Below are 18193 nucleotides of genomic sequence, written 5' to 3'. Positions count from 1 at the left end.
TGTTTCACTCAGTAGCTGCTCACTTATAAACTTTATAAACTGCTCACTTATAAACTTAGTTACTCTGAAACATTACCATCTGTTTGTGGGCAGATACTGACATTTCCCAGCTTTTCCGTATATTTCAACCATCAAGGAATACTCTCACATCAACTTGCTTGCTAGGAAACAGAAGCTGCACATGTTACAGAGGATTCTAGGAACAGATATACTGGGAGGGGTTAATATGCTGAAATAGCTGCCTTTTCAGTTCTTTTTTTAAAAAATTTGTGAGCTTCCATTACAAATACCTGAGGAGTATCTGAACTTTCCTTAATGGTTTACCATGCTAAACTACAGATAACTTTTCTGCCATACCAAGTACTAGCAAAGGTTATGCAACTGACGACGGGATACTTTTAAAGGTAAGAAGGTGCCTATTGGTAAGATTCCACAAAGAACTAGAGAAAATTCTCCCAATAGTCAGGGTTTTCTTTTCCTTTCATTCTCTCAGCAGTGAAAAAATCCCCTTTCCGGAAAATAACACCTTCCCTCCAGAAAGACAAGTCCCCAGGGCAGCTTACAGAGTCAGAATACAATAAGTATGCAACAAAACATACAAAAAGTAGAAGCAGAATAGAAAAATAGCACAGAAAGCTTCAGAAAAGGTACAAACAAGCTAAGATAAAAAGGGCTGTGGAAAATAAAAGTGTGTTTGAAGACCAGTCGGTGTCAGACAAACCTCCAGAACAGAAGTGCAGGATTACATTTCAGTTTTTAAAAGCGATCAGTGAGTGTTGCAGTTGCTGTAGTTAAGAAACAAAAATGAAGTTCCTTGGAGAGCAGGCTTTGTATTGAAACTGTCATTCACAAGGACAAAATGCTTCCTTGCATTTGGCTGTAGCAACAGTCAATAACTTCCTCCATGCTCTTAAGAGAAAGATATAAGCTAAATGATCGTCATATTTGACTACTTTTATGAGTTTGAAAGAGCTCTTAACTGGGGCAGAGCTGATGGCTTAATCTTCCCATAACTGAGGAATGTATGACTGACCCTTTCTAAGATTCTGTAGTGTTCTCATCTCTTGTGTTCATAATAACTCTGGATCTTTTTTTGCGGGGGGGGGGGGGAAGGATAAATCATGCATCATCAGCACTTGTACAACTGCCTGCCAGATTCTTGTATACGGAAACTGAAATGGCATCTTGGGGTGGAAGTGGAGTTGAGCGTTGGACTCCCTAAAATGTCTGGTGCTTATAGCACACCAACAGTCATCTGCCAAGTTCCAGTTAAAGCACTTTACTCAGAACTGGCCTGTTACCTGTTTCAGTGCAGACCACAATCAAAGTATTTCACCTTTCCTGATGTTTAACCATGCTGTGAGGGCATTTTTCACCTCTGTACACCACATGTTTGGGCACTGCTATGTGGTGTCAAGTTAATGTGAGGCATCAACACTACAGTGGTACCGCTGGTTAAGAACTTAATTCATTCCAGATGTTATGTACTGAAGTTCTCACCCTGGGCCAGCAGGGGGATACTGTAGATAGTTATGCAAATGAAGGATCGAAAAGTGATGTTCAGTGATTGGATAGTTTTGTATGCAAATGAAGGATCAAAAAGTGACGTTCAGTGATTGGATAGTTTTAGAAAATGGCAACAGTTGCATTGTTCTGGAGCTCTATATAAGCAGGCTGACTGAGCTCCTCAGCCTAGTTCTGTTCTGGCATCTGAATAAAGAAGAGCTGTTTAAAGAATCGCTGTGTCGTCTGACATGTTCGCCCACAACCTAACACCGGAGGTCCGTTCTTAACCTAAAACTGTTCTCAACCTGAGGTACCACTTTAGCTAATGGGGCCTCCCGCTGTCACTGTGCTGCCGCCGCACGATTTCTGTTCTCATCCTGAAGCAAAGTTCTTAACCTGAGGTACTATTTCTGGGTTTGTGGAGTCTGTAACCTGAAGCGTCTGTAACCCGAGGTACCACTGTATTAAAAACTATTCTTTCTTTAAAATCTGATCCTGTGGTCGACATAATTTCATTTGCCAAGGATGAAGGGAAATTTCTGCCCCTTAAACAACTTATTAAAAATTGTTTTCAGATAGAGTCAAATGCCAGGTAGGGTTTCTTTTGTATTTCCGTTTTTTAACCAGACACCTTTTAAACCTATTGATTATAGGACAATAAAGGCTCACTATGTCAGGTTCCTATTGGAAGACCGGACAAACGCTAGAACATTAGCAGTGGCAAAGTTTTTATCGGTGGTTGCAAGAACCAATGATCCCTATCTTTTGAACAAAATGCTTGTTTAACCTGGAGGTAGGCTGTATGAATTGTGCATTGCTTTGTAACGATTTGTTGGGTTTCTGGACCATAATGAAGATTGATTTGATTTGATAAATGCTAACCAGAGTGTGAGAGAAAGAGGTGAGAGGCAGGGGGCTTGTGAGACCAACACTTGTCCGTGTGTAGTGCTCAGTCATAGTTTAACATTGTGTGTGAACCAGCCCAGTGACTATTAGGGAAGTTTTAGGTATTTCACTTGGAGTGCTGAGACCCAAGTCTGGTTTGGGAAAGCTTTGATGACAAGTAGAACTCTCTTCTGTCACAAGAGACTACAGAAACCATAGTGGTATTAAAGCATGCATTTTATGCAGAAGGAGATTGCATATAGTTACATGTTAGATATAAGAAGTTTTAACTTCTGCATTTTCATCTCTGTGTAGCACGTGATATCTGTCTTGCAAAAGTTCACGCAGCTCACCACTGGAGGTCACTAGCTCGCACAATTTACAGTTGTATGAGTAGATCTCTTTTGCATTTTTGCAAGTGCTTTTGTGCAAGCTGGAACAAAACCAGTATCACAGGGATTATTTATTATGAGAACAATCTATTATTTTACATACGTGATTACCAAACTGGGTTGTACAAGAATTACTTTTCATTAAAGTTTTCTTTAACATTTTCACAATAAGATAAAAGACACACCAACCCACACAAAGAATATTGAAATAGGAAAAAGGAAAGAAAAGAAACCACAAGATTCTCTCTCACAAGTATATTCCAACATTTGTCCCATGCAGAAAAAGACGTGTGTCCCCAGCTCTCACCTGGGAGCATCTCCCACCCAAATTACAACAGATGTAATTAGCCACCTGACTATTCCTAGTAAATTACTGTGGTATAACACTATAATTAAGCATTCAATGGAACTCTTCTTTTCTAAAATCATATATGTATATGGACTACAATACATCTGAGACATCAATAATAATCTATCACACATAACCTGAGATATAAGGGAATTTTGTTGGTAGGAAGTTACTTTATTTTATTTTCATTCCAGACCCTCCCAAGTGTCTCTGTTTTCCAGGGATGTCCCAGATTTAGAGAAGCCATCCGGTTTCTGATTTGATCCAGAATGTTCCACTTTTCCTTAGGATGTCCCTATTTTTATTGGAGAAATGTTGGAGTGTATGGAGTTATACGGCCTCTGAGCTGTCTGAAGGCAAACCTGTATAGGGAAGGTTTTTTTAATGTTAAATGTTTTACTATGTTTTGTGTGTGTGTGTGTGTGTGTGTGTGTGTGTGTGTGTGTTTTGGAAGCTGCCCAGAGTGGCTGGGGCAACCCAGTAGGATGTGTGGGGTATAAATAGAAAAATTATCATTATGAAATGGAACGTCCCTATGTTCACTGAAGAAATGTTGGAGGGTATGTGATTCTTGTTCTCTTATTTGTATTAAAAAGGGGAAAATGTATTTATGAGAATAATAGCTGATAATCAGGTAATGTTGTGTATTGTAAACAATAGAAAAGACAGTGAATGTATGTTTGGGCAATGCTTTAAATAAGAGAATTTTTGATAACCAAAAAGTAAAAGAGAAAACCCACCACACCACCAGGGGACATTTGCTGCATTCTTGACTGCAGGTTCGTTATGGTGAGAGAAATTGGCTTTTGAAGACATAGTGCAGGATTCAATCAGCGTAGGGAGAGGAGTGTTGCAAATGCTCGTTCTTTATTGTGCAGTAATTGCATTGGAGACGCATCTCGTGTGCCGTGGGGAGACTTCCAGCAAATGGGAATAACGTCATGTCTTACTGAACACAGAACAATGCAGGTATAGGTTTTAAAAGCACTGATGAGTCCTTTGGTCACTTCCTTGCATTATGCACCCCAAAAAATCTTTGTTCCCTAGAGCTACCTAGGCATGCTTTCTCGTAGATTGTCTAATGCCATTATGTAAACTGGAGAGAGCAACTCTCAAAGGCTTGCTGGTGTTCATTGATGAATGGTGGCAGGAAAATGTAGGACTAAGAACGAGGCTAAGAATCCTGCGCTGCTTGTTTAAAACAGGCTTGGGTTGCATGAGATGCTAGGCTCTTTACTACACTTCTCAAAAACGTTTGATTACGTTCTGAAAAAAGCATTTGGTTACCATTTTTGTAGTAGCATGCACAAGGAAGAATATATTTATTGCAGGAGAGCAGGGGTAGTCCGCATGGTGCCTTCCAGAAATTGCAGGACTACATTTCCCATCATCCATGACTATGATTGGCCATGCAGGATGATGGGAGTTGTAATCCACATCTGGAGGGCATACACTGGCTGTCCCTGCAGGAGATAATACAATGATTTATGTAACGTTTCAAATATCTTGTGACGGTGAGTGAATTTCTTTGACAATTCTTGATGAAAAATGTGCTGCCTTGATGGAGTTAGCACAGGAGTGAGAGAGACTAGGAAGGAACAAAGCAGCTGCAGGTTCCCTTCTGGAAGCCTGTCCCTGTAAGCCCTAGTTCACCCTACCAAGACGTGTGAACCAGGCCTCCAGGTCAACTTCCTGGGCCATCTCTGAATTCAAGAGCTCCACCAGGGTTAGCTGGAAAAGAGGCATCAGAAAACCATCCAGATTCATTAGCCTCTAGGGGTGGACCATCCTAACCAGCGGTGCCACCCTGCACCTAAGATTGTGGGGCCCTTGCGTGTGTTTCACTTGTGTGACGTTACGTGCACACACCGTCATGTGCCTGATGTGTGTGACATCATGCATGCAACATCACATCATTGGGAGGAGGCTGATGGCAGAGCCCAGCCCAGCGCGGCTTCCTTTCTCATGCTCAAGAGGAGTCAGCCGCTGAACTGCGCCACCCTCCGCTCCATGCTCGGCCTTCTCTATGCCCTCAGCACCAAGGGGGCCCAGCGCCCTGCCAGCTGATACTGAGGGGGCCGAAGACACTTCCACCCCTAGCACTTGGCACACTTAACCCTAACTGGGCTTCCACAGCCGCATAGGACTTAAACCTAATCAGGAAGTAAATCTGATCAGGAGAAGGGCAGAGTTGACCTTGAATTAATGTGTGACTTAAGATGACTAAAATGCAAATCACAATGAAACTTTTTATTCCGTAATCTTGGATTTATATTCTTACACTTGTCTTGGGAAGGAGCACTGCTTAGCTTTATTTTGCCATCTGCTTTAGGAAAGCAGATTTTTTTCCTTTCTGGATTAACAAAACCACAAGGAAATAATTAACTTTTAATTGCCATATCTCAAAAATTTTGCATTTACTAGAGATTTGAAAGCTTGACAAATGATGCGCCTTTTTCTCTAAGGGTACCTGCCACATCAATAAGAGCATTTTGTGTGTCTCTTGGTGCAAGTGATTTATTTCTTAAAATTTGTATACCACTTGGTTGGGGAGGGAAACCTCAAAGCAGTGGTGGGACGTGGGTGGGTGATGTAACATTCTTGCAGAATTGTGAAAGAGCAAGATGCAGTGTCTGAGATCTACTTCCCATCCCACAGTGTGCCTCTTTGTGTCGCTGTTGTTTCTTTCTTTCTCGGCCTAAAAAGCACACTGGCTATTTTTAACAGGTGATTCTGGGTTCTGTCTTGCAGATGACCTGCTATGACAAGAAGCTGAGGCAGACAAGTCCTGAGCAGCTGAATGACCACATGGTGGTTCCACTGCACTCCAGAGTGAACGGCTGGTCTTTACCACTCCACTCGTTCCAGTTGATCACCCTGGTGCTTTATTCATACTTGGCCATAGTGGGCTTTGGTATCTACATTCCTCTTCTCCCAGATGAATGGAAATTGGTTGCCTATGCTGTATCCTTTCCCTTTCCGTTTAAAATCCTGTGGTAAAACTAACAGTGCACATGAGCTGCATATGCCATGCGTGGCGAGAGGAATAACCAGTGATTTGCCTAAGCCGCAATTCTGGATCCAGTTACTTCTGAGTAAGCTCCATTTAATGCAAGGAGACTTAGGCTGCAATTCTCAGCAAGCTTACTCCAAAGTAACTCCCTCTGGAATCAGAGGCACTTACTTCCAGGTAAGTAGGGTTACAATTGCCGCCTGCATAGGATTGCACTCTCACTCTCTCATTGTATTCTGAAAACGGGGGCAAGTTGTGAGTTGTTTTGAAATGTGACTGATCTTTTTTGCTATCCAGACCACATGTTGGGGGTGAGCAGGGCTGTTCTGTTTTCACTCTCTTCTCCACCTCTACCTTTTCCACTTCCCCCTTCCTTCTCTCCTTCTGGGTTTCCCACCCTCATGAAATTAGGCCAAGCTCATGGGCCACGTTTTGCCCACCCTTTTCAAGCACAGAACCAGGACATAAATTAGGTGGTTTATGTCCTTAAGGGAAATATCAAAATGTTCATCTCTCAAGCTACTAAACATTTTCATGGGCAACTAATGTCGGCAAACCTGCAGTGAACAGCAACGTTCAGTAGTATTATTACAGCATTATTACAACCAATGGGCCTTTCCCCCAGTTACGTGTGTGCATAGGATTGCAGCCTTATTTGAAACTTGTGGTTTTTTGTCTTTCAGAGGAGTAGGGTCTTGTATGGACTGAACTTTTGGGGGGACCAAAATGTATTATCCCTCTGTTTATACTTTTAAAATTTGATTGTGATCATTCAATAATATATTTTAAACCAACAGTCCTTTGTAGTGTGCTTAGTGTTGTGTAATGTGGCTCAGCTGCTTCATTTAGCTGCTCTTTTTAAAAGGCTCAGTAAAGTTTTTCCCCTCTTCCTCTGTACAGGATGAGGAGTCCAGGGGTCAAGAAGGACACTAACATTGTGAATAGGAAACTCATAAATCCTGTAATTGATACACTGTTTGTGTACCAAACACATGATTGTTGCTAGGAAGACTTAATGGTGCCCTCAATTATTCTTTCACATGATGATCCAGTTTAAAGTGAGAATATAATTGTCAAGTTAGAACAAGTGTTCAAGTATGGGTGCCAGATGCAGTTTTTGGCCCTTCTGCTCCATTTGAGCATCAACTAGAAAAACAATTATTTTAGTAATAAAACTTTAAATCACAAATGAGAAATGAGAACCATTTCCCTGAACTTTAAATATCCTGTTCAAACAGATTTAAACATGATGGCCAGTTGATTTAATGGATTGATTAATGAATTATAGAATCGTAGGATTGTAGCAATGGAAGGGACCCCAAGGGTCATCTAGTCCAACCCCATGAAATGCAGGAATCTCAACTAAAGCACCCGTGACAGATGGCCATCCAACCTCTGCTTAAAAACCTCCAAGTAAGGGTGAATGAGGAGGGCAAATTGCTTGAAGTTGAAGTTGTTGTAATGTTTTCTTATAGATGATCTGCTTTTAGGGTTGGCATCTTGTTGGTTTTGTTTGATCAGGGTGCTCCCTTGATGTTGGAATAAAACTTCCATCATCTCTGACTGTCAGCCAAGCTAGCTGGGGCTGATGGCCACATAGAAAGGAATTAAAACATTTGGTGATAATTGGTTGTTATTGTATGAGTGGGAGCACTTTTAGATCTGTTGGTTCAATAAGCTGAAATATAATGGATAGATTTTTTTTTCATATCATGCATGGTTATTGAAGGACCTTGTCTTTCCTTTGTAAAAATGTTCATATATGGAACTAGTAAACTTTTAAATAAAAACAACTATAGTACATATACAGGAATTTTCCTGTTCTGGGGAGAGTAAGGAGGGCCCCTGAGATTGTTTGGGATTGCCTTTCCTACAAGCAAGGGAGTCTCAAGACGTGTTGTCCAGGTGTGCTACCTTCTCAGAATAAATTATTGTACTGCTTTGATGTCTTCAAGACACTCAGTTCTATTTGTATAGAACTGTGGTGCATGGGAAATTCATTTTCCTGACATCACTGGCAGAGGAAGAGGGGGGTGGGAGGAGCGCACCGCCCCTGGCAGTGCGATCCTGGTGGGGTTCCATCGCGGCTGTTCCCCCCACCTGCGCTGGGTGCCCCGCCCCCACCGGTGGCACGCCCCACCCCCAAAATGCATGCCCCACCCCCCAGGACAGTCGCCAGCCCCTCCCCCGCCTGCTTTCCGCCCCCAGTGCCAGAGCATGAAGCTCCGCCACTGCCTGACATGTCCTGGTTTTCAGGTGTAAAAATGGTGTCAAGGGGAAATTTTGCTGAATCTGCAAAATGTCAGGGAAATGTCAGGTCTCCCCAAAGAAAGCTCAACGGCTTTGTGGGTGTCAGGAATTTTACTTTTTGAAATATGGCAAAAATGGTGATGGTGCAATACTGAATCTATGACAATCAGACAGAAACTAGTATTTTGCTCTTCTGGAGTCTTGCAAACAAATCCACTAAAACTCGTAGCCTTTGTTTGTGGCATAAGAAAAAAGAATACCAGTGACAGAACTTTCTACCTGGCCATTTGAATACTGAAGCACCTAAGCAAATCTGGGGACTTAATGTAACAAATGTAAAAATAAATAAATCCAGACTCTTATATTCTCTTGTTTTTTGACTTTTCCTTAACCTCATTACAATGCAGGTGATTGGCTTAATTTTTGTGCATCACTTAATCACTCATCTTGTTGCAATCACTATCGATCCAGCAGATCAAAATATACTGAAGAAGAAAAATTACAAGAAACCAATGCCAATTTTTGACCGAAGCAAATGCAAGCATGTTATTCAGAACCAGTACTGCTATCTTTGTGAAGCTGATGTGTAAGTCACTCCCATTTGTTGTTGTTTAGTCGTTTAGTCGTGTCCGACTCTTCGTGACCCCATGGACCAGAGCACGCCAGGCACTTCTGTCCTCCACTGCCTCCCTCAGTTTGGCCAAACTCATGCTGGTAGCTTCAAGAACACCATCCAACCATCTCATTCTCTGTCGTCCCCTTCTCCTTGTGCCCTCCATCTTTCCCAACATCAGGGTCTTTTCCAGGGAGTCTTCTCTTCTCATGAGGTGGCCAAAGTATTGGAGCCTCAGCTTCATGATCTGTCCTTCCAGTGAGCACTCAGGGCTGATTTCCTTAAGAATGGATACGTTTGATCTTCTTGCAGTCTATGGGACTCTCAAGAGTCTCCTCCAGCACCATAATTCAAAAGCATCAATTCTTCGGCGATCAGCCTTCTTTATGGTCCAGCTCTCACTTCCATACATCACTACTGGGAAAACCATGGCCTTTACCATACGGACCTTTGTTGGCAAGGTGATGTCTCTGCTTTTTAAGATGCTGTCTAGGTTTGCCATCGCCTTTCTCCCAAGGAGCAGGTGTCTTTTAATTTCGTGACTGCTGTCACCATCTGCAGTGATCATGGAGCCCAAGAAAGTAAAATCTCTCACTGCCTCCATTTCTTCCCCTTCTATTTGCCAGGAGGTGATGGGCCCAGTGGCCATGATCTTCGTTTTTTTGATGTTGAGCTTCAGACCATATTTTGCGCTCTCCTCTTTCACCCTCATTAAAAGGTTCTTTAATTCCTCTTCACTTTCTGCCATCAAGGTTGTGTCATCTGCATATCTGAGGTTGTTGATATTTCTTCCGGCAATCTTAATTCCGGCTTGGGATTCATCCAGCCCAGCCTTTCGCATGATGAATTCTGCATATAAGTTAAATAAGCAGGGAGACAATATACAGCCTTGCCGTACTCCTTTCCCAATTTTAAACCAATCAGTTGTTCCATATCCAGTTCTAACTGTAGCTTCTTGTCCCACATAGAGATTTCTCAGGAGACAGATGAGGTGATCAGGCACTCCCATTTCTTTAAGAACTTGCCATAGTTTGCTGTAGTCGACACAGTCAAAGGCTTTTGCATAGTCAATGAAGCAGAAGTAGATGTCTTTCTGGAACTCTCTAGCTTTCTCCATAATCCAGCGCATGTTTGCAATTTGGTCTCTGGTTCCTCTGCCTCTTCTAAATCCAGCTTGCACTTCTGGGAGTTCTCAGTCCACATACTGCTTGAGCCTTCCTTGTAGAATTTTAAGCATAACCTTGCTAGCATGTGAAATGAGTGAAATTGTGCAGTAGTTGGAGCATTCTTTGGCACTGCCTTTCTTTGGGATTGGGATGTAGACTGATCTTCTCCAATCCTCTGGCCACTGCTGAGTTTTCCAAACTTGCTGGCATATTGAGTGTAGCACCTTAACAGCATCATCTTTTAAAATTTTAAACAGTTCAGCTGGAATACCATCACTTCCACTGGCCTTGTTATTTGCAGTGGTTTCTAAGGCCCATTTGACTTCACTCTCCAGGATGTCTGGCTCAAGGTCAGCAACCACACTACCTGGGGTGTACGAGATATCCATATCTTTCTGGTATAATTCCTCTGTGTATTCTTGCCACCTCTTCTTGATGTCTTCTGCTTCAGTTAGGTCTTTACCACTTTTGTCCTTTATTATGGTAATCTTTGTACGAAATGTTCCTTTCATATTTCCGATTTTCTTGAACAGATCTCTGGTTCTTCCCATTCTGTTGTTTTCCTCTATTTCTTTGCATTGCTCGTTTAAGAAGGCCTTCTTGTCTCTCCTTGCTATTCTTTGGAAATCTGCATTCAATTTCCTGTATCTTTCACTATCTCCCTCGCATTTTGCTTGTCTTCTCTCCCCCGCTATTTGTAAGGCCTCGTTGGACAGCCACTTTGCTTTCTTGCATTTCTTTTTCATTGGGATGGTTTTAGTTGCTGCCTCCTGTATAATGTTGCGAGCCTCCACCCATAGTTCTTCAGGCACTCTGTCCAGCAAATCTAAATCCTTAAACCTGTTCCTCACTTCCACTGTGTATTCATAAGGGATTTGGTTTAGATTGTATCTTACCTGTCCAGTGGTTTTTCCTACTTTCTTCAGTTTAAGCTTGAATTTTGCTATAAGAAGCTGATGATCTGAGCCACAGTCAGCTCCAGGTCTTGTTTTTGCTGACTGTATAGAGCTTCTCCATCTTTGGCTGCAGAGAATATAATCAATCTGATTTCGATGTTGCCCATCTGGTGATGTCCATGTGTAGAGTCGTCTCTTGTGTTGTTGGAAAAGCGTGTTTGTGATGACCAGCTTGTTCTCTTGACAGAACTCTATTAGCCTTTGCCCTGCTTCGTTTTGATCTCCAAGGCCAAACTTGCCAGTTGTTCCTTTTATCTCTTGATTCCCTACTTTAGCATTCCAATCCCCTATAATGAGAAGAACATCCTTCTTTGGTGTCACTTCTATAAGGTCTTGTAAGTCTTCATAGAATTGGTCAATTGCAGTTTCTTCAGCACCAGTAGTTGGTGCATAAACTTGGATTACTGTGGTGTTAAAAGGTCTGCCTTGGATTCGTATCGAGATCATTCTATCATTTTTGAGACTGCATCCCAGTACAGCTTTTGCCACTCTTTTGTTGACTATGAGGGCCACCCCATTTCTTTTACGGGTTTCTTGCCCACAGTAGTAGATATGATAGTCATCCGAACTGAATTCGCCCATTCCCGTCCATTTTAGCTCACTGATGCCCAGGATGTCAATATTTATTCTTGCCATCTCATTTTTGACCACATCCAACTTACCCAGGTTCATGGTTCTTACATTCCAGGTTCCTATGCAATATTTTTCTTTACAGCATTGGACTTTCCTTTCGCTTCCATGCATATCCACAACTGAGCGTCCTTTCGGCTTTGGCCCAGCCGCTTCATCAGCTCTGGATCTACTTGTACTTGTCCTCCGCTCTTCCCCAGTAGCATGTTGGACACCTTCCGACCTGAGGGGCTCATCTTCCAGCGTCATAACTTTTATATGCCTGTCTTTGTCCATGGAGTTTTCTTGGCAGGGATACTGGAGTGGCTTGCCGGTTCCTACTCCAGGTGGATCACGTTTGGTCAAAACTCTCCACTATGACCTGTTCATCTTGGGTGCCCTGCTCGGCATAGTTCATAGCTTCTCTGAGTTCTTCAAGCCCCTTCGCCACGGCAAGGCAGTGATCCATGAAGGGGGTCACTCCCATTACAGCACAGCAAAGAAGAGACCTACTTATTTGCCTGCACTGGTTTTCCTCTGCTATTTGCCTCTTGCTGCTTAAACTGCTCCTTTGTACTAGGTTTTTGTCTCTGTGCATATGCGTTCTGGACATGCAGGAAGCTCACTCGAGAAAATTCGCCACCTAGGATAGTGTTTTGCACAACCATAAAGGGCCATGGCTGTCATCTTCCTGCTCAGTTCACTTTCTGTTATCACAACAGTGCAAATCATAGCTGTCAACATTTCCCGTTTTTTAAGGGAAATTCCCGTATTCCGAATTGGATTCCTCGCAAGAAAAGGGAAAAGTTGACAGCTATGGTGCAAATCCGTATCCTGATTTTCTGAAATATTTCCTCACAAGGCAAGCAAATGTACGGCATAAAACTAAATATATAAGAACAATATAAAAAAAGGTAAAGGGACCCCCTAACCGTTAGGTCCAGTTGTGACCGACTCTGGGGTTGCAGCGCTCATCTCGCTCTATAGGCCAAGGGAGCAGGCATTTGTCCACAGACAGCTTCCGGGTCATGTGGCCAGCATGACTAAGCCGCTTCTGGCGAACCAGAGCAGCTCACGGAAACGGCATTTACCTTCCCGCCAGAGCAATACCTATTTATCTACTTGCACTTTGACGTGCTTTCAAACTGCTAGGTTGGCAGGAGCAGGGACCGAGCAACGGGAGCTCACCCCATCGTGGGGAACAATATAAATACATATAAATGTAACTTAAAACTTTGAAACACCCAATAATGCGAAAATGGCCAGGACATTTCCTGTTTATAAACTGCTTTTGTTGTTTTATGGTACATCACCTTGAGATGATTGCATAGAAGGCTAATAATAATAATACATGAAAACCCAATATGCTTGTAAAAACATCACATAATTAAAATAAAAACAGCACCATCAATTTCAGCAGCCAAATTAAAAGCATTCGAAAATTTTTTAAAAAGCAGATGTGGGATGTGGCCTGTCTGAGTTCAGATGGAGGCCCTCTGCCAAGAAAAGCCCTGCCCCTTGCCTGCCAGCTTAACTGATCCCACAGGTAGGTAGGCGTCAATCAGGGCCATGGAAACAGATCTCAAAGTGTGCAGCGACAAGGGTGAGTGAAGGCAGGGAGGTGCTGCAGCTGCCTGGTTTCCATATCTAGGAAGCGAGTCGCACCTCATTTCGGATCGGGTTGCACTCCTCCTAAAAGTTCAAGTACCTACTCTGGGAGAACTCTGGGAATTTTCTTTGTCTTTGAAGGTTCAAGGAGCCACAGTGGTTCGGAGAGCCTACAGCTTTCCCTGCTCCTGGATAAACTTCCTGGTTAGCTACTGTGATGAACTCTGTGTGAGGCTATCCTTAAAGATGGTTCAGAGACTTGCTATTCCTATCTGTATTTCTAATCCAGTGCCGTACTTCCACATTAAAAAATAAATCTCTGACTTCCTGCATGGCTCTTCTGGTTGTGCATGGATGGCTCATCAGTTCCATGTACATTTTGTAAATGCAATGTATAAATATTTAGACTTACCATAAACATGAGACAGTCTTTATTTATGTGGTCTATTTTAGTACCTGAATTCTATTGTATTCTATTTAATGTATTTCTTCTTCTCCCCAGAGGGCCAAAAACCAAACACTGTAGTACCTGCAATAAGTGTATTGCGGACTTTGACCATCACTGTAATTGGCTAAATAACTGTGTTGGAAGCCGAAACTACTGGTAAGCTAACAGCAGCTAGCTTTGGAAATATGACTGTAAAATAAAGGCCCTATTTAGGAAGGCAGAAGTGAAGCACCCACCCCCATCTCTAGGAACACCTGTACTTTTAAACAATCTGTTAGTTTTGCATCCAAAGTATCAAAACTGAAGTGGTTTTATGCATTAAATAAGCATCCCAGAGGAACTAATACAATTACCTAAAAGGCTAAATGTTTGCCCTGAGTAAATAACTTTGATTGCTTCCAAACTGGCACTTTTCAGAGGGAACATCATCCTTTGTTCGCACTCTTTATGTAGCATCTAGACAACCTATTTGGCAGCTTCTGGCATTCCAATGTCTTCTGTGTTGTCCTCCTGTCTTCTCTGAGCCCTGGTTTGTATATTATTTTTTTAATGAAATGCAGTTGAAGTATAGACATGGTTCCATTAAGGCTCCTGTGCCTTTAATTAAATACTTACTGTTTCTTGCTTCACCACATTTTATTGTTTCTTGTTGAGCATGGCTGGGAGGGGTGTGTGGAGTTAGTGAATTGCTCCTTGAATAGCCTCTCTCAATTTCTGTGCCTTTTGGTATCTGGATTCTTCTTATTCTGTTAAATAGCATATTAACGCTGTTTCTCAATAACAATGGAAGGCGGGGGTGGGGTGGACAGTGCAATTGGTCAGTAAATCCAGGGGAACAGAAACTGAAATTAGAGTAATTAAGAAAGATTGTTTAGGGCAGGCTTCCTCAACCTCGGCCCTCCAGATGTTTTTTGGCCTACAACTCCCATCATCCCTAGCTAGCAGGACCAGTGGTCAGGGATGATGGGAATTGTAGTCTCAAAAAACACCTGGAGGACCGAGGTTGAGGAAGCCTGGTTCAGGGGGTAATTAATTAACAAGCTTTTTATCACACTATAGGAAAAGCAATGGAATGAGCCGAAACTGCAAGAAATAAACTTTTAAATGGGCAGATATTTTTTTTGCTGAATGGGACTTTTGGGTTAATATTATAGGAGGATGGCATGGGGAAGGATATCAAGTTAGAATAAAGTGCTGTATGTTCCATTTTTATTCCACTTCCAGCTCATTGTAGAAAAGCAGTGCCTGAGCAGCACTTAAGGGCTCTAGTGTGGAAGTAACCCGTCCTATTTTTATGAGTCATACAAGAGTAGCCACAACAAATCCTCTCAAAAACACACTCCAAATGTGAATATATCTAAGAGCAGCCCACCTCTATTGAACTCTTTACTCCACACCCTGAAATCTTGGCTAGTTCCCCAGCTGGAGTGTTTTTGCTTTCTGCCTTCAAGCCCTTGGGACATTTTTACTCCATGGCATAGAGGTGCATTAATTAGGTATTAAGAGAGCCAGCAAGATCTTAATAAACTGGACAGAACCTACTTTCAAATACAGCCAAAGTATTGGTTTGCTTTATAATCAGTTTTAAATCTCCCCCAAGTTTTTATATGCTGATGCTGTACTGCATTTATTATAAATGAGCTGGCTGAGGAAAAGCTCATGAAAGGCTATTCATCCCATGTGACACAGCTCTGGGAGCTGTGTAAGTCACTCATTGCACGCTAATTAATGTCTCCTCTCCTTATGCTAGCTTTCATTTTATTAATGCAAGTATTAATTGAAGGATTTTATGTTGATGAAGATAGCCCAAAGTGGTCTGATCCAAGGCCCCTACACTGTGGCCACCTCCTTTAACAAGCTAAGCATTATTGCTCCAATTAATGCACACCACAGATGGAGAGCAATTGCCTCATGCTAGAAGACATTCAAAGCAGACTTTCATTCTTTGAAAGGTTGTTGGTCTCAGTTTCTTCATATATTGGCTTTCAGGCTGTCTGGACCACAAAGTGGTGGCGGTGGGGGAATTGTATAGAAGGGACAATTTCCTAGATGCCAAAATCCAAGTTTGGGATAAGTATTCCTTGGTGAAAGAACCCCAGCACACAATATGTAGCAAAGTAAAGTATGGAAATATAGGTTGTTAGACCTTTAAAATATGCCTTTTCAAGTAAGTGCCAATGTTTCCTCCTTCCCCTAGCATAGAAAAAGGCATTTGATAAGTTAAAAATGGTTTACTTACAAACTCTCCAAAAGTCAGATTAATCTGCTTTTCCATGCAGCAGCCAGAAAAAGTTGTACAGGCAGTAAAACTTAGCTTACTTGCACAGTGGTGAAAGTTCTTAAATTATTGGTATAGCAACTCAAGAGCGGCTTGTGAGAGCCATGCGGTCTGAGCTGGAGCAATCAACTAAATCTCTTGGGAACTACTCTCGGGAGGAGAACAATGGCTTGAATACCTAGTTCCTCCCAAGGTGAGGGGGAGGGACCTAGGCTAAACCTGGCAGCACAGTTTATTCTGTGTTATTAATCTCTTCATGCATTAGACTTAAGCATGTCAGTTATCCCACAAATGCTAGGTGGTGTGGGGAGCACTAGTGGCAGCTCCTCTAGCCGTTTCTCCTGAACACCCTAACACTTCCCCTCTGTTGGCTGACAAAGCTGTGTGTGCCCCATGGTCTTCCCACCAGCCTCTAAACTGGCCTGCTGCCACCAGGTGCACCAAAGGACACTGCCCTGTTGAAGTAAGAGTCTTTTCTACATGGAATGAGAGGTGCAATCTGCTACTGTGTCCAGGGTAGCAAAATATTGTGGGCTGGCTCTCCTGTTCACAATCTGCCCTTCCAATTCCCTGTTCAAAATGATGTCTGTCCAACACTGCTGGCTTTCCTCACTGATATTTGATTAAATCCTAATCTGCTCATTCCCTAGGAATCTGGGAATTTGAAAGGTGTCACAGCATCATACTTTCTCCATGGGGAGGGCCAACGGAGATGAGAAGGCAAATAGCTACTTCAGCATTTTGGGCAAACTGTGCTGCGGCAAAATTGAGGGCCAAGCTAAGATTGTTAGTGAGGTCAGTCACACAGGCCAGCTGCAGAACCCTTTTTGGAGAAGCATAGTTATAGGGAGCAGCATCCTGAGCCAAAATCGGTTGGTTTTGTATACTTCCAGCTGTGACAACTGGCCCTGTGTGCCTTCAGATAACCCTTTCTGCTTAGATATCTATCCCACAGAATCCAGAGCAGAGTATTCTGGAACATGTTCTCTTGGGAGTTGGACGTCCCTGTTCTAGGGCATTAATTTAGATGAATCACCAGCCCAAGCTCTTGGGCCTAGCTGTTGCCCTGCTTGGACTGATAGTACAATCTAAAACACACTCGCCACTTCCCTGCAGCTGCACATTTGTGGGAGAAGTTTTGGTAGTCATGGGCAAGCTGTCTTTCAGAAGAGCTTGTTTTCTCATGGAGGAACCTCTGGTAGGTTTCTAAAGAATTGCAGAGTTCTCTGGAACACAGTATGAAAATCATTCCTGAGCATGGATGGGGAACCCCAGGCTTGCAGGCCTCATTAGGTCTCCCAGGGATCCTAATTTGGCCCACAAGGCTGTTTCCCCCCAGCCACAACCCTGGATGTCATGACGTAAAGCTACAGCTGCAAAGGAACAAGCAGAAACCTTAGGATGGGCTCCCAGGTGTTCATCTACATGAGACCTGCATTCAGCAGCACCTTTTAAATCCATCAAGGGTTAAAATCTAATGGAGGATTCCACTGTTAAACTAGCCAGACAAGTTTCTTGGTCAGTTAATGGCACTATCTTCTGTCATTAGTATAACAAGGGAGGTTGCTTTGGCCTGAAGACAAATGGGTGGGCTCTCCTCCCTCACTTGGCTGGTGGTGAGAAAGATAAAAGCCAGAGTTGTGTGTGCAACTGGCATAGAAGCAGAGAGACAGAGCCATGCTTGACTTTTGCTGGAATCCAATGCTGTGACTTGGATGAGAGAAGCAGGACTTTCTTGGGCGCTAATGCTCCATTGTAGGCTCAGGTTGTATATGTGTGCAAATGACCCAACTATCACAAAGTCTCTGTTGTTCCTCATTACAAGGAAACCAAACCCTGGATAAGCACTGAAACCCCTGGAGTCTCACACCTCTCAGAGATTGGGGTGGCGTGAAAAAATACAATTAAATACATACATTCAATTTGTAATTGTACAGCCTTCCACAGATTATGGCTAACTGGAATCTTTCTGTTAACGTGTTCATAGGTTTTTCTTCAATGCGATTGCTTCTGCTGCTCTTGGAATCCTTCTGCTGATTATGGTGATGATATATGTCTTCATCCAGTATTTCGTGGACCCAGAACGGCTCCGCACATCTCCTCAGTTTGAAAGTATTGTT

At 42.7% G+C, this 18193-nt stretch overlaps 1 protein-coding gene across 13 annotated transcripts in view; it reads left to right on the top strand.

The window, feature by feature from the left end:
* The window catches only part of LOC308460487 (palmitoyltransferase ZDHHC11-like), a 38795-nt gene that overhangs the window by 14851 nt on the left and 5751 nt on the right, over nt 1-18193 (top strand). For all 13 annotated transcript variants that reach the window (XM_080976954.1, XM_080976959.1, XM_080976958.1 and 10 more), the window contains 4 exons: nt 5884-6096; nt 8803-8981; nt 13850-13951; nt 18061-18185. In XM_080976954.1, coding sequence (XP_080833080.1) covers nt 5884-6096; nt 8803-8981; nt 13850-13951; nt 18061-18185 — 619 coding nt within the window. The remainder of the gene's footprint in view (nt 1-5883; nt 6097-8802; nt 8982-13849; nt 13952-18060; nt 18186-18193) is intronic.

The sequence above is a fragment of the Podarcis pityusensis genome (assembly GCF_964106645.2).
Source record: "Podarcis pityusensis genome assembly, chromosome: 13".
In the NCBI taxonomy this organism is placed as follows: Eukaryota; Metazoa; Chordata; class Lepidosauria; order Squamata; family Lacertidae; genus Podarcis; species Podarcis pityusensis.
Note: the sequence above shows the minus strand (reverse complement) of the source record. Positions and strands in the feature narration are given on the sequence as shown.